Source organism: Furipterus horrens, unplaced genomic scaffold (assembly GCF_987537825.1).
Source record: "Furipterus horrens unplaced genomic scaffold, mFurHor1.1.pri manual_scaffold_6, whole genome shotgun sequence".
NCBI classification, from domain to species: domain Eukaryota; kingdom Metazoa; phylum Chordata; class Mammalia; order Chiroptera; family Furipteridae; genus Furipterus; species Furipterus horrens.
Genome location: NW_028327176.1, coordinates 74,548,111 through 74,569,398, shown reverse-complemented (window position 1 = coordinate 74,569,398; position 21,288 = coordinate 74,548,111). Strand labels below are relative to the sequence as shown.

The 21,288-nt window shown below is 36.3% G+C and overlaps 1 protein-coding gene across 1 annotated transcript in view; it reads left to right on the top strand.

Moving 5' to 3' along the window:
* The window catches only part of AFF3 (ALF transcription elongation factor 3), a 588,477-nt gene that overhangs the window by 405,873 nt on the left and 161,316 nt on the right, over window positions 1-21,288 (top strand). Inside the window, exons 7-8 of the mRNA XM_090281791.1 lie at window positions 5,831-5,867; window positions 16,014-16,065. Of these exons, the coding sequence (XP_090137917.1) occupies window positions 5,831-5,867; window positions 16,014-16,065 (89 nt within the window). The remainder of the gene's footprint in view (window positions 1-5,830; window positions 5,868-16,013; window positions 16,066-21,288) is intronic.

Genomic DNA, 21,288 nt, shown 5'->3' with positions numbered 1-21,288 from the left:
ATGACCCATTTCTTCTACCTCTGTGACTTTCTAAATAAACTTTCTCTTTAAAAAAAAAAAAAGCTAAGGGGGGGCAGCAAAGGGCAAAAAATTGGGACTACTGTAGTAGCATAAACAATAAAACATTTAAAAAGAAAAGAAAAAGATCTCTCACTATCTTCATTTCCTTCTATACCTGTTGGCTTGTTCAAAACGTCTATTTCTTCTTGGGTTAATCAATCTTTCTTTGTTCCTTTTTCTCCCTTCAGGGTTTTCAAACATACACATAATGTTCTTTTTTTAATAATTGTCTTTGAATTTTAATACATTAACCTATTTAAATTTATTTTTATCAATAGCTACAATTAATTAGTGTCTGTATCCTGCCTTCAAATATGGAACATCTAAAATCAGTTTTCATTACGTCTCCGCACCACCATCTCTCAGTTTGAGATTATCTACAGTATTTCAGATTATCATTATTATGACTGTTTTCTAGCATTATGCCTTGACAATTATTTGTTAGTTCCTTAATTTATCATCGTTTCTTGTGTCTCAAATCTTCCTCTTTAAAATATAGATAATGTTTTGCTAGGGTTTATTTTCTAGCAGATTTTTAGTCCATTCTTGATTTAAAGTTTCTAACAGACCTTTTCTGCACTTGCCTTTAATCACTCCTCCTCTCCCTGTTTGTTCACTCCTTCATGATCTCATGTGGGCCCAGTGCTTTAAATACTCTGTATCCTGAAACTGACGACTTCTAAATTAGTGTCTCTAGCCTCTTCTCCACCCCCCTCCTCCACAAACTTTGTGCTTGTATTTCTACTTGCCAATTCAACATCTCCACTTAGATATCTAACAACCATCTCAAGCTCAACATATCAAAAGCTGAGCTTTAATTCTCCCCCAAACCTATCCCCATGTGTCTCGGTAAGTGGCTCCTCCATTTTTGTGGTTGGCTCAGGCCACAAGCCTTGGAGCTACTTCTATTAGTTTTCTGGGGTACCTATACCAAAGTACACATACAGGCAGATCAAAATAGAAGATATTTATTCTCTTACAATTCCAGAGGCTAGACATCTGAAATCAAAGTGTCAGCAGGGCTCTTCCCCTCTGAAGACTCCAGGGGAGAATCCTTCTCCGCCTCTTTCAGCCTCTGATGACTATTGCCAGTCTGCCACAGTCCTTGGCCTATGGCTACATCACTCCAATTTCTGCCTCTATATTCACATAGCTGTCTTTTCTCTGTGAGTCTCTCTGTCCAGCTCTCCCTTTTCATATAAGGACAGCAATCATTGAATTGAGGGCCCACCCTAATCTAGTATGACCCGCAAGGCTCCTGTAATTATCATGTAAGATCAGATTCACAGATTCTGAACGGACATGAGCTTTTGGGGGGACACTATTCAACCTCGTACACCGTCCTTGACTCATCTCTTTCTCTCATACCACACATCCAAAGCATCATAAAATCATGTCTGCCCTACTTAGAAAATACATCCTAAGTCTAAATGCTTCCCCCACCATCACAGCCACCACCTTGTTCTAAACCTCATCACCTCTGGCAGTAGTTATTGCAATAGCCTCCTAACTAGTCTCCCCGTTTGCACACTTGCTCGACCTTCCACTCTTCTGTGCCATCGTCCCCTCCAACTTGGACCATTCCCCTTAGCCCCTAGTACACAGTCTGTTCTCCACACAATAGCTTTTCATAGTTTTAGAACTCTTTTCACTTTTGTATTCAAAACTTTCCAGTGGCATCCCACACTTAAAATACAATGCAATGATTCTTATAGTTTTTGTACATAATCTAGCCAAAATCATGACTTGATCCAAAGTACAATCAGGTAAGCATTTTCTGTTATATAAACATATCCATAATATAAGTACATTTTCTGATAAATCAAACATATGTCTCAAGGCATATTTTATTGTGACTTTTCCAAAAGGATTGTACAAATTTACTTTGATGAATGTAAATAGTTATGTTTAAGCAATAATTTAACTCCAGAGATGAAACTGAGACCTTGAATTATTAGTACAAAAATTCATTTTTCAAGGCAGAAAGCATGTTACAAGTATCCTACTTTCCAGCCCCAAAATTACATTAGAACTCTCATGTACAGCACAGAATTTCAAATTTAAATGAAAAAGAAAATGTGTCTTCTCTTTAAGACTACTATAGGATTTGTATGGAGCTATTTAAACTCTTGATCTTTTTTCCTTGTCCAATACAGAAAGAATAAGTGATTTTACAAAGTGTAGGGACATTGCATGATTTTAATAATGAAAAGTTTACAATGAGTAATTTATCTTATACAAATGAAATAAGACTGCATTAGTGTTCTATTTTTGCTGTAACAGATTACCATAAACTTAGTAACTTAAAACAACAAATTTATTAACTTATAACCCTGGAAGTCAGAAGTCTGAAATCAGTGTTATGGGGCTAAAATCCAAGTGTTGTCAGGGCTGCGTTCCTTCAGAATGCTTAGAGAATTGCTTTTCTCAGCTTCTACAGGCTGCCCCAGTCACTGACTTCTGACTTCCTTATCATGTCTCCTCTGACTCTCCTGCCTCCTTCATTCCCTGATAAGGATCTTGGTGAATATAGTGGGCCAACTGGATAATCCAAAATAATCTCCCGTCTCAAAGTCATCAATTTAATCACTACTGCAAGGCCTCTGTCATGAGAGGAAACATACTCACAGGATCCGAGAGTGAGGATACAGACATCTTTAGGGGGACAGTGTTCTGCCTCCTACGAAGATTGTCATTAATTTTGATGCATACTGTACCTCTTCCAACCTGTATCTTGACTAATTAGTATTCTGTCAGCTGGAGGCTTGCATTTCCTTAATTAGGTAAATTATTAACATTTGAGATTATCACTATATTGCTAGCATACAGGAGTTAGAATTGTTTATAGAATTTGAGGGACAAAGTTTCCTGAAAATGAGTAAAAAATAATTAAATTAAGCCCTTATTAAGACTAAAGAGGCAACTTGACCTCACAAGGAAAGTTGATTTAACTGTGCATTCTGAGTTGCCATTACCACTAAGTTAATTAGTTAAATACTTCCAAGAATTTCCCCAATTTGTCTGTATATTGAAGGACATGATATATAGTAAAGTCAATTGTCACTGAATTTGGAAATTTCCTCTATTCTATGAACACTTAATTCTGAGTCACTGTTTCCTAGACAAGTACTACCAGGCATGTCTGCCTCATTCTTCAAATCTCAAACATAATTGAATTTAGTAAAAAAAAGAATGTATCACTTCTTTAAATTGGCTCCCATTATCAGGAATTTCAACCAAGATGGGGAAAAATTTTTTTCTTTTCTTTGCCCTTTTCCCTTCATTTCTGTGGCAGTCTCAAAACTTTTGAAATATAATTAAAGAACTCAAAATTGTAGAATTTTTCCCATCCTCAGAATGCATATGGACAAACATAATGGTATGTCACAAACATTTCACATATTAATGGATTCTGAACCTGGTGGGATCAAACCTGGTCTGAAACTGTTCTTGCTGATTGATATTTAAAGCGTTATACAGAAGAATTCTGCTTCATTTCAGAAATGAGAATCCTCTTGCTATTCTCTTTGTTCCCTAGAAGGAGAATGAAAGCCAGCAGGTTTGAAGGGAAGTGCTTCCAAGTTGGAAAGTTTACCTCCCTCTTTGGGGTGCTAGCTTCAAAAACTGCCACAAAATGTTTAGACTAAAACTCCATGTTAAGCATTGCTTCAAACTAAACATGGAAATTAATTGTGAGTTCAAGAATAAGATTCAGAAGAAAGTGATTGTTGGGGGTGAAGGGAGACCAAACCAAATCAGGTGGTTCTTTTTCCTCTAGTAATTAGCTTGATAGGGAGTGGGGGTGGGTCTGAAAATAAGAGAAGATCTATCTCCGTTTCTTGCCTTTTATAGTTTTAATGATGGATTGGTAGACAAACAAAGACAGTTATGAGTGGTCCAGTCCTCAAACAAGTCCAGCGATTTGAAGTAATGCTCTCACAGTATAAGTTTTGTCCTCTGTTAGCAACGTAGTTAAGAACTGCTGTACTCTCTTGATCTAAGGTGTATATTTTTTCACATTTTAAGTTCCCTAAAATCAGGATTTGTTTTATAGTTGGTGGCATCTTACAATTACTTGACAGCAATTTTCTTTTCTAGTAGTACCTGAGTTAATACAGCCTCATACAATTTTGAAGACATGTTACACTTGATGAAATACAAAATTTATTATGGTGCTTCACTGAAGGGCTTTCTTGGTACCAGTGTGCTTGGTGATCTCTGTCTTCAGCAAAAGGATTTGCACAAACCTAACTTCCCAGCGAAATATTCCACACACAAAGAAATTTTAGGACTCCATATACCAAACAAGAGTTTAGGTTTGGGGAATTTAGGATTTAAAAATGGAGAAGAATAAATTTCCATCAGTAAATATTCTTCTGAGTAACCAGAGTGGTTCTTCCCTTTGTGTGCATGACTGCCATGTGACACACACTTGATGAATCACACTCGCAAACCAAAAGCAGCAGCTTAACCTTAGAAATGACCTGATATGGGATTACAGACAACTTTTTAATATTTTCCTGTCCCACTGAATTTTCTTTAATGAATAGATATCAATATTACTCTTCTTTGTTTAAATTCTAAGTGCTACTTAATAAAATGGAACAGTCCTTGAGTCAAGAAAATAATAGTAGTATTCTTTTAGTGATATTTATTATCAAATTGTACACTTTATATATGTGCAGCTTATGTTATATCATTAATACTGCGATAAAGCTGCTTTGTTGTTGTTTTTTTAAAAGAGTCATAGTTGAAAAGAGAAAACATGCTCAACATTATTAGTCATTAGGGAAATACAAATCAAAACCATAATGAGAAACCACTTCAATCCACTAGGACGGCTAGAATAAAATTTTTACAAATTGAAAGAAAATAAGCTTAGGTGAGGATATAGAGAAATTGGAACCCTACATTGCTAGTAGGAATGTAGAATGATTCAGCCACTGTGGAAAACAGTTTGGCAGTTCCTCAAAAAGTTTAGCATAGAATGACCATATGAACCTGCAATTCTACTCTTAGATACATACCCAAAAGGATTGAAAATGAACTCAAACAAGTACATGTGCTTGTGTGTTTATGGCAGCACTATTCACAATATCCAAAGGGTGGAAATAGCCCAGATGTTCATTAACAGATGAATGAATAAACAAACTGTTGTGTATACACACAGTGGAATATTATTCAGTTATAAAAGGAATACAGTACTGATGCATGCTATGACATGGATGAATCTCCAAAACATGCAAAGTGAAAGAAGTCAGGCACAAAAGGTCACATATTATATGATTCCACTGCTATGGAACATCCAGAGTAGATGAATTCATAGGGATAGGATGCTGATTGGTGGTTGCCAGGAACTGAGGGAGGGGGGATTGGGGAGACACTGCTTAATGCTACAGAGTTTTACTTTGGAATGATGAAAACATTTTGCAACGAAAAAGAGTTGGTGGTTGTAACAACATTGTGCAATGTACTAAATGCCACTAAATTGTCCACTTTAAAGTGGCTTATTTTATGTTATGTGAATTTCACCTCAATAAACAAAACAAAAAGTCTGTAATACAAAAGAGAAGTGATTGTGAACTATATTACCAGAATTTTTTAACAAGCACATTCATGTAAATGCTTTTCATTACAGTAGCTGGTAGAAATTATGACCAGTGATTAGTTTCCAATAGACCAGGAATATGTCTCACATTCAACTTAGATTTTGAAAGTCAAAATAAAAAAAATTAATTGATGCTTCTTGGTTTGTTTGTTTGTTTTTTAGGACTCTCAGCTCGTTTCCTCCGGACACAGTAATCCAAGTAAGAAAGGCTTCTTTCTACAGCTTTATGAGTCGGGGTAGGGTGTAGGGGGTGGGTTGGAGGTAGCAGAGGTGAGTAGGGAAAATGCATGCAATAAACAGTAGGTGTAAAAGAATTGTACTAAAAAACAAAATCGGGTGGGGAAAAAGAGGGTCATTTGTTCAAGTACTTACCACATGATAAGAATCATGGTAACTTTGAGGGCTCCCCTATCTTTTTTCAAGGGAAGGAGGGACAAAACATAAAATGGTAGGTTTCAAACAATTGTGGGTTGAAGGAACATCATTTATTATTATAGCTATTTTCTGGTATATGTGCAGGGGAACAGCTTTTTAAAGGCACTAATGAGTGATCTAAATTGAAAGAAAAAGAGTGAGCAAGGAGAACCAATCAGAAGCCTTCAAGATTAATGGCCTTAGAATCCATGAAGCAACCACACCCTCTCCCAGAGACAGACTACAGTGTCTAGGAAGGAATTTCTTTATTGAATCCAATGTCTAATAAAACATGAGCTTCGTTGTCCAAGAGAGGATGTTACTGTTCCATGAAGTAGTGTTTTCATTCTCTTCTTTGGCACTGCTAATTGCTATTAATATTTTCTTGAGCATTAAAAATGCACAAGCTGTCTCATTCATGTCATGAACACCATCTACAAAGACTGGGCTCTGTTAGTCTGTGACCAGCCAGTCAGCTGAGAGTGTCCCTTGCCAATTACAAAGCTGTGTTTGAACATGGAAATCACTCTGAGCCAATAGATATGTATTTGGAACTGAGACTCACCCACTGAGCATCTGTGAGGGCAGAAGGGTCAGGGGGTAAAGACATTCAGACAGCTGTATTAGAAAGCCCCGAAGTTTTCATGCTCATCTAGAGAAAGGTCAGGGTAGGGAGATAATGGCATAATGATGAGTAGGCAATATCACTTAATCATCTCACCCTTGGAATTTGCTGTGAGCATTGGTACCAGCGAAGAGGAGAAATGCCTGCCAGGGACTTGAAATCTAAAGAAAATAATAAATTCAGCAGTAAGAAAAGGAATCAGAAAAAAATGCATGGTTAAGTCCATGAGGTGTGCAGGCATCAGCATCATGTGCCAAAGACTAGAGCATACTGAAAAATTGCTCTTCCTCATCATTTCTTTCCATTTGAATTTACACAGCTCAGGGTAGAGGGAGACTATAATAGGTGAATAAATGTATGTTCTCTCAACTTAGAGTTTTTGACATAGAGCAAACAAAGGAGCATTTGCCTATGTGGCTCAGTTGGTTGGGGCGTTATCCTGCAAACTGAAGGTTTCAGGTTTGATCCCTGGTCAGGGCATGTACAAGAGGCAACTGATCGATGTTTCTCTCTCCCTCTCTCTCCCTCTCTCTCCCTCCCTTCCCTTCTGTCTAAAATCAATAAGCATGCCCTGGCTAGTGTGACTTAGTGGATTGAGCTCCAGCCTATAAACCAAAAGGCTGCCAATTCAGTTCCCAGTCAGGGTATGTGCCTGGGCTGCCAGCCAGGTCCCTAGTCGGGGCTGTGTGAGGGGCAACTGATTGATGTTTCTCTCCCTCTTCCTCCCTCCCTTCTTCTCTCTCTGAAAATAATAAAGCTTAAAAAATAAAATAAAATCAATAAGCACGTCCTCAGGTGAGGATTAGAAAACAAACAAAGGAAATAAGTGGTCTCTTCCATGTGCCACACCTTGACTAACTTTACTTCCCTTAATCCTAACAATAGCTGTATGAGGGAGGCATTATCATCCCCATTTTCCACATAATGTAAATGAGATTCTGAAGTTAATAACAACCTAGTTTTTAGTGGCTAAAAATGACAACTAGGATTTCAATGCAGGGATGTCAGCCCCAAAGACAACAGAATTTCCACCCCAGTGTGAGATTGACTCCTTGTTCAATAACTATATACTGTGATTTTTGTATGTGTCTGGAATATTTTTACAGCATGCCATAGCACTGACACGCTAAACCTGCATTTGGATTATGTAAAAGCAGACCCATGTCTGTGGAATGTGATGTGGCACCTGCTTTGTGCAGTATGAAACCCTGTGGCATTTCATTGCCTAAGGAAGTCTGTGATTGGCTTTTTCTTTTCCTGGGGTAAGGAGAATTTTTTTTTGTATTTTTTAAATCAATCCTCCTCCAAAACCAAGCACATCTATATAAAGGTAATATCACTATTTAAAATATGAGCATTCATGCAGACTATAGCAACTTGAAGCTTTAGGAGAGCTGCTTTCACCAGCATTTCCCATGCTATTTCTTGTATTTGTTTTGGAATCCTTAAAGTTTTTGGAATTGTGGCTCTAGTAAATATGTAGAAAATAGAAAAAAACTGAACTTCAAAGAAACCAAACACAAGATGTATGTGTGTCTTAATGAACTAACCTTCACTTTAGGTCAGTGCTTTTTTTTCCTTTTTGAAATTCGAGATGTTACATTATACACTAAAAGAAAGAGTATACAAATTAAACAAAATAATTTTTTATTTAAATCTTTTAAAAGTTAGATACTTTAGTCAGTTTGCTGAATTACTGGTTTATTTAATTTTAGAAAATAAAAGCTTCTAATGCATTGAGAAACTTAAATATTAAAATAGGTGACCTATGTCTACATTTCATTAAAGTTTTGAGTGTGTCCTATTCAAGTCTCAGAATGAGCATAAGCACTTTCCTCTTCCAGAAACAATCAGAACAGTAACAGAATCATAGGTATGGGGATCATTTAGAGAGTTATCGGTGGGGAGGGGGAAGGGGGAGAACAGGAAGAAAGGGGAAAAAGGTGCAGGGATTAAGAAGCATAATTGGTGGGAACAAAATAGACAGGGGGATGTTAAGAATAACATAGGAAAGGGCGAAGCCAAAGAACTTACACATACAACCCACGGACATGAACTAAGGCGTTGGTGATTGCTGGAAGGAAGGGAGGTACTGGGCAGAGGGGGACAAAAGGGGAAAAATTGGGACAACTGTAATAGCATAATCAATAAAATATACTTTAAAAATTCCCATTTAAATAACCATAAAGTCACAGTAATAGAAATAAATTTGTAAGAGCACTGAGGACAGAAAGGGATGCATCAACAAACCAGAAATTCATTTGAGGTTTTGGAAAACAGAGAGTACATAGGACCCTCCTATTAAATAATCCTGGATAGGGAAGTCATGACCCAGCAAAAGATAACAATGAAACAAACAGGAACAAGCTCTAGTAGTGGTGGGAACTGTCCTCCAGAGCTCCAAGAGAGGTCTCAGATTTCCACTCAATCTCACAAAGAGCAGGCTTGAAGTGCAGACAGACAGTGGGAAGAACCTGGGCCATTTTTTCTTCCACCTATGCCCTCTCTCACCATCCTGGTTCTCATACAGAGCTTTCCATCTGGATTTCCACCCCGCTCTACCCCACCCCCCAAAAATGCCAAAATACTAAAACCACTGTAACATTTGCTAAGAAAATGAACAGTTAACTAGATAGAATTCCTAATTAGGAGCTGATACCTAAAAGAAGAGCAGAATAGATTATGAGATAATACTAGACCTTAAAAATAGAGTGGTGGAAGAAGAGTTAACTTTTTCAAGGTGAGGACGAACAAAAATGCTACACACCACAGTAAAGTACTTCTACTTTGGGGTGAGGGGGTGATGAGATGATCAGGGCTCCCAGCTTGTCTCAAGGTCTGTCTTCTGAACCCTAAATATTCTAGTTCACATACCTGTCCACTTACAAAGAGCTCTAAATCAACCATTTCCTACAACAAATATGTGTGTTAGTGAAACAAATCAATATGCTAATACAGGAAATCCACATCCATTACCTTAACCAAGCTGTTATTCAGAAACATGAATGTGTAGCCAATGAGCACCAAAAAGAAGGACTGACTCCAGAGGAAATCTACTTATTTCAAGAAACAGAAGAAAAAAAGTCAAGCATAATTACAGTCTTCAGAAACATTTGAAATTATTTGTATTAAATAAGAGAACAGAGTAGTATGAAAAAGAAGCAATAACAAAACAAATGAGCACTTGAAAATTAAAAATATGGCTGACAAAAAAATTATTAGAAATGATAGCTAGTAGCTAAAGTCTAGAATCTGGAATATAAGGTTGAAAACGTTTTTTTCTGAAAGTAAAGCAAAAGACAGATGGAAAATATGAAAGGAAGTTAAGATACATGGAAGAACAACCAGGGTGAAAAGGTCAAAATCCAGCTAATAGGAATACCAGAAAAAAGAAAACAAAAGAGAGAAGAATAAATAATAGGAGAACTATAATCCCAAGGGAAATGGATAACTCATTATCACAAACACTATGTACAATGAAACAAGAGACCATGAACAAGAAAGAGTGCTCACTTTGACTTCCAGAAATGAGAGGATTGATAATGTAGTTAAGAACAAGAAGATTTGAAGAAGTACTAATCAGAACCTCTAGAAATGAAAAAATAATAACAAATTAAAATTTCCTTGGTCAGGTTTAACAGCAGATTGGATATGGCTGAAAAAAATTAACAAATTGGAAAATTGAATTGAAGAAATTATCTAGAATCCAGCCTAGAGACAGAAGTAGAAAATATGAAATAGAAGTTAAAAAATTTGGGGGATAAAGTAAGAAAATCTAGCATATATTTAAGTAGAATTTCAGAAAGAGATATGGGAACAGATTAAATATTAAAGAAGATAATGGCCAAAAATTATTTTTAGAATTGAAATGCACTAACCCACAGATTCTAGAAACCCAATGAATATTAAGCTGAATATATAAAAAGAAGTCCACATTAGATGCATTTTATATAAATATAAAATATTTATATAATATAATAATATAAATATTATATATATATAGTCAACCTGCAAACCACATAAAGAAACAATTGTTAAAATGCCCTTTATTTACTATCTTCAAAGAAGCAACAATTAGACTTCCAGTTGACTTATTTCTCAACAGCAGCAGTGGGAGCCAGCAGACAGTGAAATTATAACTTCACTTTCGTGTATTTGGAAATTTATGAATTCTCAAATTTATTTGATAGAACAAAATGCCAAAAATAACTGAAGAACAAGGCGCCTTCCCTTGCCAGTAACTGAAAATTAATAAATATTTTTAGCTAAGTAATATAGACAGTAATACACAAATTGAGTGATGAAAGAGAGTATAGGGCCTAGAAACAGACCCACAAACATATGAAAATTAGATTCATGACAGAGCTGATAATGTAGATTAATGAAGAGAGAATGGGCTTCTCAACTTAGTACCAGAATAATTGGTTATCTATGAGAAAATGAAATTAACTACCCCACATCATATTAAAAAAAAACTATGCCAGGTATTTGTAAAAGATCTAAATGCAAACAGTTTAGTTATATACTTTCCAAAGACAATATAGAACATATTTCTGGTATTTCTTAAATAAAAACACTAAAAGTTATCAAGTACAGGAAAATATTGCTAAATTCTAAGAAATTAAAATGGAAACTTACAGTCATCCACAGATACCAGAAAAAGAGTAAAAGACTCACACTGGGAAAAGTTACTTGAGCGTGTGTGTGTGTGAGTGTGAGAGACAGAGTACGTAGCAAGACAATGAAGTGCTTCTATGAGTTAAAAAATTACAAAAACTTTTAGAAATGAGAAGAAATTCACAAAAGAGCAAGCACAAAATATCTGCTTCATCGGTACTGAGAGAAATGCAAACATTACACTGAATTTTCACTTTATATTATTACATGGGAGAAAATTTCTTTAAAGTTTGACCATAAATTAATTTGGAAACCAGTTCAGTATTCCCTGATAAAGCTGGATAAATGAAAGCCCTGTGGCCCACAACTCCTAACATGTGCTTGAGGAAAGATGTTCATGAATATTTGTAATTGTGTCATTCATAATGAATGTCCACCAGGAGTAGTATGAATAAGAAAATCATGGTAGATTTTTTTTAGGATGCTTAGCAATGAGAGGATGACCAAACCAAAGCTCCATAAATCATGGACTGGATCTAAAAATCATGATCTTGAGTGATAGAAGTCAGTCTCAGAGGAATGCATACAACATGATTTCATTCATATGGTTTTCAAAATCAGGAAAAACTAAAGAATATTTTACTTACTAATAAATACATGGGTGGTAAAAAAAAAAAAAAGACTATCAAAAACAGAAAGAGAATGATTAACACAAGATCCCTGTAGGGAGGGCAGGAGGAGGGCCCAAACTCAGACTTGCGGGTTATTTCTTAGTAGTGCCTCGTTGCCTAGCCTAGAAGGTGTTTTTTTCACAGTTAACTCATATGAAGTTTACTGTATGTATACATTTTATGTACATTAAATGCATTTTCTGTTTAACATTTTTTAAAGAAAAAGCATAGTCTTGAGACATTAACCTGTGGCATGATGAAATTAAGAATGAGAATTCATTTGACTTAAATGCTAGGAGCACTGGGCTTGATTCAGGTTTAGTGACATTCCCTTCTGAACAGGTCTAGTCCCATTCTTTACTGGCTAATATTTATATTGTTTTAGTATTTTATTTATTTATTTATTTATTTGAGAGAAAGAGAGAGAAACATCAATTTGTTATTCCACTTATTTATGCATTCATTGGTTGATTCTGGTATGTGCCCTGACACTCTAACCAACTGAACTACCCAGTTAGGGAGTATTATAGTATTTTAAATTCTGTTGGTTTATAATTTTTCTAATTGGCCTATAGAAAATTAAATCATTAATTTAATAGAAAATTAAATCATTAATTAAATTAATATTAATGATGATGACTCATTAACAATTACCAAACAGAATATGAGTATAAATATTTTAAATCTTGACTCTGTAAGTGGAAGGTATAGCTGTGCCATTGTATGTGATAGAGGGAAAGAAGGCGGGAGAGAATAAATGGGTGAATTTCTTCATTTTACATAGTTTAAGAGAAAAAACATTGTCTGAAGTCTATTAATCAAGAATAAAAGGTTAAATATATTTAAAGTTATGAATACTCACTGGAGGCAGTAAAAGTAATGATAGAACTAATAAAAATAGTAAAGGAGGTTATAGTATATTAAATATCTTATATCTTAATCTTCATATCAGAATAATTAGGTACCATCTAAAGTTGATACATCTAGAAATACATATATTACTTAGAGTGATAGCTGAAGGGCTCACAACAAAAAACAAAAGCAAGCAAATGTGTTACCTTTTCTCTACTGCACAGTTTTTTTACCATGAACATGGATTGCTTTTATTATAAAGAAAAGTTGTATATCGAACTTTTACTCTGCAGCAGAATCCAGCCAATACGGGACTATATTTATTCCCTGTTCAAACATCTTCCCTAGTCCCTGTCATAACAATGTGGATGGAGAATCCAATACTCCAACAGTGCAGTCACTTTAAGTGTTAAAAGGGCACAGATTCAGTATTTTTTTCCTTTCTGTGACCTATTGAAGCCTTCAGACTGTTTCATATTGAAATTATAGACCCATCTCAGTGGTGAATGTACCTACTCCTTTTGTCCCACTGTGGTGTGGAATTACGTAATAATGACAGGGCATCAGACAGAAGACAGACACTGACCACGCAGTGTATGTTAGGTACTATGCAAGGCACAGGGAGACACCTATAGAGCATCAAGTTCAAAGTACACATATAATATACATACATATGATTTACTTGTGGGTATATATGTCTGTGTCCTTGATGTGGCTCATTGTTTTTCCCTCTTCCTCTCTGTAATTGTATTTCCATGTGCAAAATGACCACACTGCACCCAGGCCAATCTTTTATATCCATTTTCTTCATGATCAATGCAGGTTCCCTCCCAAAGAAACCGGTGCAGTATCCATCATGAAAACAGCTGGCATAACCAGGATGATCCCAGATGGTTCATTTTGGCAGCTGCACGGAAACATCTCCTGAGCACCCAACTAAAAAATCTCTTATGGAGAATTTTATAGGTTCCATGCATAATTTTCCCTCAGATCATGATAAAGAAACTATGACCCTTAATGATGTAGGTACTTAAACATTTCAAGTAAGCTTCAGAAATTGCATCATCTAAAATTGCAAGACGTTCAGGAGAATTTTGCGCTTCAGTCTTTCTGAAGGACAGAAACGTTGGGATCCCTTTCTCCACCCTACACTTACTTTTCTCCAGAAAGGTTATTTGTTGTCAGCACTGAAGGTGCTGAGAGCACTCCCTCTCAGGCTGTTACTAAATGTCTTGTTTGGCCCTGTGGTATCCTTCCTATTTGCCAGAACCTACTCTGTTTTCCCTGTTGCCACAACATAAGTGCTGCTAAGAGCAGGGGTAATCAGCCGCAGCTTTGTCCCTGCACTGGGCCAGCCTGGGATGCCTGCAGCCCAGGTCCCATGTGCAATAAGGCCTGTGTTCTCTCAACCTGTGGGTTCTTAGGCAGTGTTGTTGGTCAAGGTAAAACATATTTATTCAAACATCCAAACAATGTCTTCATTTATAGTCTCAGTTTCCTGTTTTCTTGTCATAAGTTGTTTGGAAATGTTTACTACTGCCAGCTGCTGTGAGCTTGGCTGTTTTATGCTATTTATTGTGATTGTATGTGGTGTGAGTACTGGCAGTGATAGACTGGGGAAAGCAATCAATTTATCCACATTAAAGGTGGGGGAAGATCAATATGTGACTTAAATCTCCACTTAGTGTTGTTGCATGATGCAGGTGTTACAACTCTGTTTAAGGATTCTGGCAGGAATTGTAGCCACTCAGTGGAAAAATGACTCTGGAAAGGACTAAATTAGGTTATTTTCCAGCTTGAAAGCCAGTTGTTGAGGCCTTGGATGTCTCCTAAGTGATCACACCACAGATATGGCCTGAGAGACAGAACATAGACGTGTGAGCTTTAAAGCTGGTTTATTAATTTGCTGCCTCTACTTGTACTCCAACGTGGTTTCATAGGTATTGGGGTTCTGTCTAATTAGCATTTGTTAACAACCAGTTCCACAGTTGTGGCGTTTTGATGAAGTAGTTGTGTAGACGCCCATTTGCCCCAAGATATATTTGTTATATCTAAATAGACGTGTGAACTATACATAATAATCTTTTTCTCACAACTATTTGATTTCCTAAAAGAAAAAAAGAAGACACTATCAAGTTTATTTTGGGGTTCAGTTTGGAAAATATCTCAGAATGTGATCCTCATGCAATTTGGGGAGGTGACGGCTGACCACAGGGGCTTGTACATTGCATAGGTCTGGGCCCTAAAGAGTATATTGGCGGTTTCTGTGAGATCTCCAGGCCTGACTCAAAAGAGCAAAGCAAAACAGGTTGCCACCATCAGGCCCATTTCCTACAAGCCACAGCCTTCTCTGGGGTTTATTAAACTATTAGCTTGGCACAACCATCATAGCCACAGCCAACTCACACTGGCAATCATGACCCTACTCCTTCCATCTCCTGCCTCAAGGAAATAAAAGAAGCACCTTACATCATGAGGATGCACAGTTCAGACCTCAGTGGCTGAGGATCTAAGAGTTATACTGTGTCCTTGCGAGAGGCATTTGTCCTCTAAAACTACAAAAAGTGAACTGGTTCCAGCCTCCCTCAATTAAGTCCTATTAAATCCTTGATGCCCACCTGTCGCATAGGAAAGATTTCTGGTTTACCTCTTATTATGCATTAACTGGTGGGCCCCAGAACATGTGCCCGGGCTCCTGGTGGGGTGTAATTCTTGGGGATCCTGTAACCTCAGTATAATTCTCTCCTCCAAGTTCTGATGCAGCCAGACCTGGTTTGGCTTATGTTAGTAAAAGGGATTGAAGTTCAAAATGCCTTGATGTATAATGCTATTGGGGTTTATTTCCTTAAATCTTCTGTAAAAGAAGTGTAAGGAAACAGGTTCCATCTATGAGATACTTGTCTTCTGGCAATGTCTCCACTCTGAGCCTCTGGTTGTTTATAAACAGTTCCTTAGAACCTGCTCACAGATCTATAACTGGGCAATGGTATTACATAGAAGAAATTATGTTGCAAATTCCGTTCTTGGACAATAAAACAATGTTTTAAAAGCCTTCTGCTGCACATTTTGAAAAATTGTTAATAGGAGCGTGGGAATATATTTAATCTCCCTTAAATCTTAAAGACTGTAACACTCACATGTATTTTTTTTCTACTTCCTTTTTAAGAGAAAGGTGATGCTGAGCCAGAGAGTCCAGACAATGGCACCTCGAATACATCGTAAGTCTCTTTCCTCTTTTTATTTGTGATGGTGGCTCTTTAATATGAAACAGGGCAAGTATCTGATAATAGTAATAATAATAATGGAAGGAAGGCTGTGGTTCACTTTCTCATGATAATGTATTTTTAAATGCTTCGGAGTGCACATGCGTTTGGAGGTCTTTCTTATGCTTTAATACCGTAAGAACAACCTTGAAAACGCAAATGCTCCTCTTCATAAAGTACAAATACAATGAGATGTGAGGGTACATATTGGTGGGGAGGAGAGAAGGAACTCTTTAGAATTTATTTGGAGACCTTCATCATTACTGCTATAAACAATGTAGAACTTCTCACTTGTACTGCGAGATATTCCGTCCTACATACCTGTGAAGTACCAGTGTCATTTGAAAAGCCTGCCATCTGCAACCTCACCTTGGAACTATGTGAAAAACACAATTATAGATATCTCTGGAATCTCATGAGCTTGTTGATGCTTTTAAATTAACAAAAGCAGTTTTTAAAAGATTTTTTTAAGAGGTACTTAGGAAACACATGTTCCTCACTCTACATTTTGCCTTTTTCCTCTCAGTACTCAAGGAATCCTTATATGTGTTAATAATTAATTTGACACAAAATGTATATACCAAAGTTTAAATGAAATAATTCATGAGCTAGCAAATTATTTTAGGAATCACTAAAAGGTTTGTTCCTGGAAAATCTTTACTATAACTCTGAGGGGTGACATATGGTTTCTTATTCTATGACAGGCTTGTGAATGTATTTTTATGTGGATCAGCACTCTTATTACTAAATATGTAAAATCCCATTCATCAGAAATCACAGTTTGTGACATAATATTATTGAATGTCTTAGTTTTTCTAAGATCTGTTTCTCAGTCTAGAAAAATCCTTTGACTTGCATAGGATGGCTATATACTTCATAAAAGATATGAATTTATGTTTGTCTTCCTTAAGATGTTACCATAAAAATTCTAAACAGTTTCATTGTCATGATTTCTGATGATATAATAAATGTGATTAGTTTTAAATGGTTAAAATTTCACTAACATTTACATTTTTATGCTGCAAAACCTAATGGGAAAAGGGTTTTAATGCCATCTGGAGGCATTCTAGAGAACTGAAAAGGGTAGACATTTAAAAATTTGGTTCTTTTAAATAAAATTTGAGACTGGATAAGAATTTATGCAACTAGAATGTAAGCTACTTGAGCGTGACATTTTTTATCAATAATATTATAAAAGTGCTAATTATTGTAGAAATAACAATTTTTTAAATACTCATTAACAAATCAGTTTTAAAACAAAGGTACATACAAAATATATTGGGAAAACTGCCAACATCCTACATTTAATTTTGCAAATTTTAAAGTCTCATTCAGTAGGCACCAATTTTGTTAATGCAGTTTAAAGTACCATTTAAGTTATTCTCCCCTTATGCATTTCTTTAAAAAAAAAATCTGTTCTCTAAGAGAATTGGTTTCCATACATCAGTACCTTATGAAAATAAATATGTTGTCTGAGGAATTCCTTTCAACATTCTGGAGATTGGAGAACAGTGAAAACTTGGAGCGTCACCCCGCATTCCTACCTCTTTACTTAGCCGTCGGCCTCTCCTTCCTCTTGAACTAGAAATAGCAGAAATAAAACTGAGGTTACAAGGATCTCTCTTAAAAGTGGAGAATTCTGAACTTGAGCCTCTCAAAGAGCTCTCTAACTGCAGTTCTATAGTAATTAGACAGGAGCAGCAGTATGTAATAAACAAAGAGCAAGGACTCAGAGTGCCTTAGATTTATAAGCATTTACATTCTCCGTGCAGTACCTTACTTGAGCTTTATTTTTAGACAGGTATGGTAGGGGCAGGATCATAAAAACCATTCAACTTAAGTGAAAAAAAATTGGGGTATTTTGCTTTTTTGCCCTTTTAATATACTGAGGAGTCAATGGATTTTAGGAGACAAAGAAAAGCCATGAGTCAGAATCAAGTAGAAAAACTAGCATCAGATTATTTGTTAAGTGGTATATATATATATATATATACATATGAAATCTCATGATGTGGGAGGGGCTAGGTGTCCAAGATCAGTCAGAAGGGTTGGTTTCTTCTGTGAAAGAAGGATCTGTTCCAAGCCTGGTGACTTGTTCGGTAGACGCACATCTATCTCCCTGTGTCTCTTCATATTACCTCTCCTCTAAGCATGTCTCTCTGTTCAAATTTCCCCTTTTTATAATAATACCAGTTATATTGGATTAGGGCCTACTCTAAAGACTTGTTTAATATGATTAACCCTATAAAGGTCTTGTCTCCAAATGAAGTCACATTCTAAGAAGTTAGGGCTCCAGTATATGAATTGGGGCAGGGAAGGGGATTCAATTTATAACATTAAGGGTCAGAGTAATAAGAATGATCCAGAAGCCAGGTAGGCAGAACCAGGAATGTACAGATGCCAGAAAGTGGAACAAGGGGAGACAACCTAAGTAAAACATCAAAATGATAAGCTCCGTGGGAGCTGAAGGAATAAAGCAGATCAAAGAAAACCACTGATAGCACACATGGGCACTAGGAAAGACATCGTTTTCATATTCATGGTCTGGTGGGCCAGACTTGGCATCAGTAATGCCTGTATATCCTTCTGTATAATTCCATGGCTCTGTGAGTCATTTAAACCCATCATATAGGTTTAAATTGAAATGTAAAGTTGGGAATCTCTAAACAGAGAGCTAATTTCCTGAAAAAGACTCTTTCCTTGCTGGAGATTAATTAAGCAGAAGATTAATCATGGTAAGCTTTAGACAATCATTGCCTGATAGAACAGGTAGTCTGAATAGCACCTGAAGATCCCTTCAGGAGATATTCACTGATATTATAAGTATTCATGAAAATGAAAAGTATAGTTTATTCTTATCACAAAAGAACCCATAAATTTAAATTTTTTTAGAGTAACATTTACATTAATGATGGGAGCCCTTATATTGGATTAACTCTTCTGCAGATAACTATTATAAACTCTAGACAAAAATTTTTTTTTAACTATTAAAAGGCAGAAAATGTTGGGAATTTGATCCCTGAAAGAAGAAAATTAGACTGGGTGAGATTTATATCCATACAACTTCCTCCCTGAGAACACTGCCCAATCCACATAGAAAATGAGAAAGCCATAATCATATTGGCATAAAACATCAGAGGATGGAGTTCAGGGCTGCAAGTATGACAAGACAATGAGAAGGCTGGGAGAAATTGTTTGCAAAAGACACATCTGATAAAGAACTGATACGCAAAACAAAGAATTCTTAAAAACTCAACAATCAGAAAACAACCCAATTAAAAAGTGGGCCAAAGACATTAACAGACATTTCACCAAAGAAGAAATACAAGTGGCAAATAATCATATGAAAAGATGCTCCATATTATATGTCATCATGGAAATGCCAATTAAAACTGTGAAAACGCAGAGCACAGACGACACCAAATGCTGATGAGGATGTGGAGCAACCAGAACTCTCATACATTGCTGGTCGGAATGCAAAATGTTAAGGACACTTTGGAAAACAGTTTGGCAGTTTCTCACAAAACTAAATACACTCCTTGCTGTATAACCAAAGTTGCCAAAAATTTATATCCACACAAAAACTTTACCTCAATTTAAAAAATAAGAAATAAAAAATAAATTTACAGAAATGATACATATCTATGTGACAGCTTTTCTTCCCTGTAATAATAATAATTACCATGTTTTTAGCCCTTACATTGACCAGATACTAGTTTTAACACTTAACATATTTTATCACCTCTAATTCTTACAAAAATTCAGTAACACCTTATTTTACAGGCAAAATAGGCTAGTTAAGGTTCCTGCTTTATATAGCTTCAAGTGGCAAAGTCAAGATTTGAACCCAATATTCAGACCCTGGAAGCCAAGCTCTTAACCACCGTCCTATTTTACTGCTATCTCAGAGTTCGTAGATAGTTCCTCTAGAGACAGTAGTCATTCCAGGAAGAGCATATAATTAAGATACTATCTGAAGAGGAAGAGTAGAACTGAGATCCTGCTAGAAAGTTGTCCATGCTAGAAAAGGTCTAGTAGTAATGAGTAAATGGAAATTTCAAAAATACCATGAAGGCCACAGTTTTGCGGGGTCACAACAGTTGTTTAATTCAGATTTTCCACCACCAACAAATTCACTCTCAAGTTAGAGATCAACGGCATAGACTTATAGAAAAATCCAGAGGGGGGCTCCTTCTATATTTGTAGGTGAGCCTCAATTGAACAAAGTAACTATAACTTTCAAGAATAAATGAAGATTTGAAATGGATTAGACCCACAGTATTCAACTCCTAGGAGATAAATAAATAAATAAGGCAGAAGGAAAATGGTTCATCAGAGGATACATTGTAGAATAAAATATTTGGAAAGTATATTATGAGCTCAAATGGAATTAGAGTGACCCATGAAATGTTTTTTTTCTCCAAAGTTAATACAGTAGTTGGAATTAATCAATAGTAAGTGCCCATTACCTAGTAGGCACTCAATAAATAGTTATTATTGCTATTATAACTAGATCCACATGTTATAAAAGCTAGAAAGCAACCCTGCCTTGGCAGTTGGTAGTGGTCAGAGCTTTTTAGAACTTTAAATCTCTTCTTTTTAAAAAAGTAGAAAACTTAGAAGGGGTTAAGGGTGGTAAAAACAAAAGTTTATATAGGCTTTCTGGTGAAGCTTGGGCTGTGAAGAAGAAAGGTTGAGTGGTCAGTCTACTCCAAAGATGTCAACCAAAATGACCACTTCCCCACACCTTCTGATGAGAGGACCAACAAGGACATATGTTGTTACCTCTCCTAGGGAAGAGTACATGGCCTGGAGGTGGTGAAAGAATTCACCTCCTCTACTGACTTATGTTTTAAAATGTCTTGAAGACTTGGATATCATTGAATGGTGGAGCAGAGTGGTTCTAGGTGATGCCCAAAGCTCCTTTCCAGGTAGATAATGAGCAGCTCCTTGAGTCATTTATAAAGATGAAAGGTGAAATATATTCATATCAATGAAAAGTATTTGTCTCCATCAGTTGAGGCTACTCTAACAAACTACCGTGACTTGGATAGCTTGTAAACAGCAGAAATTGATTTCTCATGGTTCTGGAGGCTGACAAGTCTAGGATCAAGGCATGGGCAGATCCAGTGTCTGGTGACAGCCTGCTACCTGGTTTGCAGTTGGCCATCTTCTCAT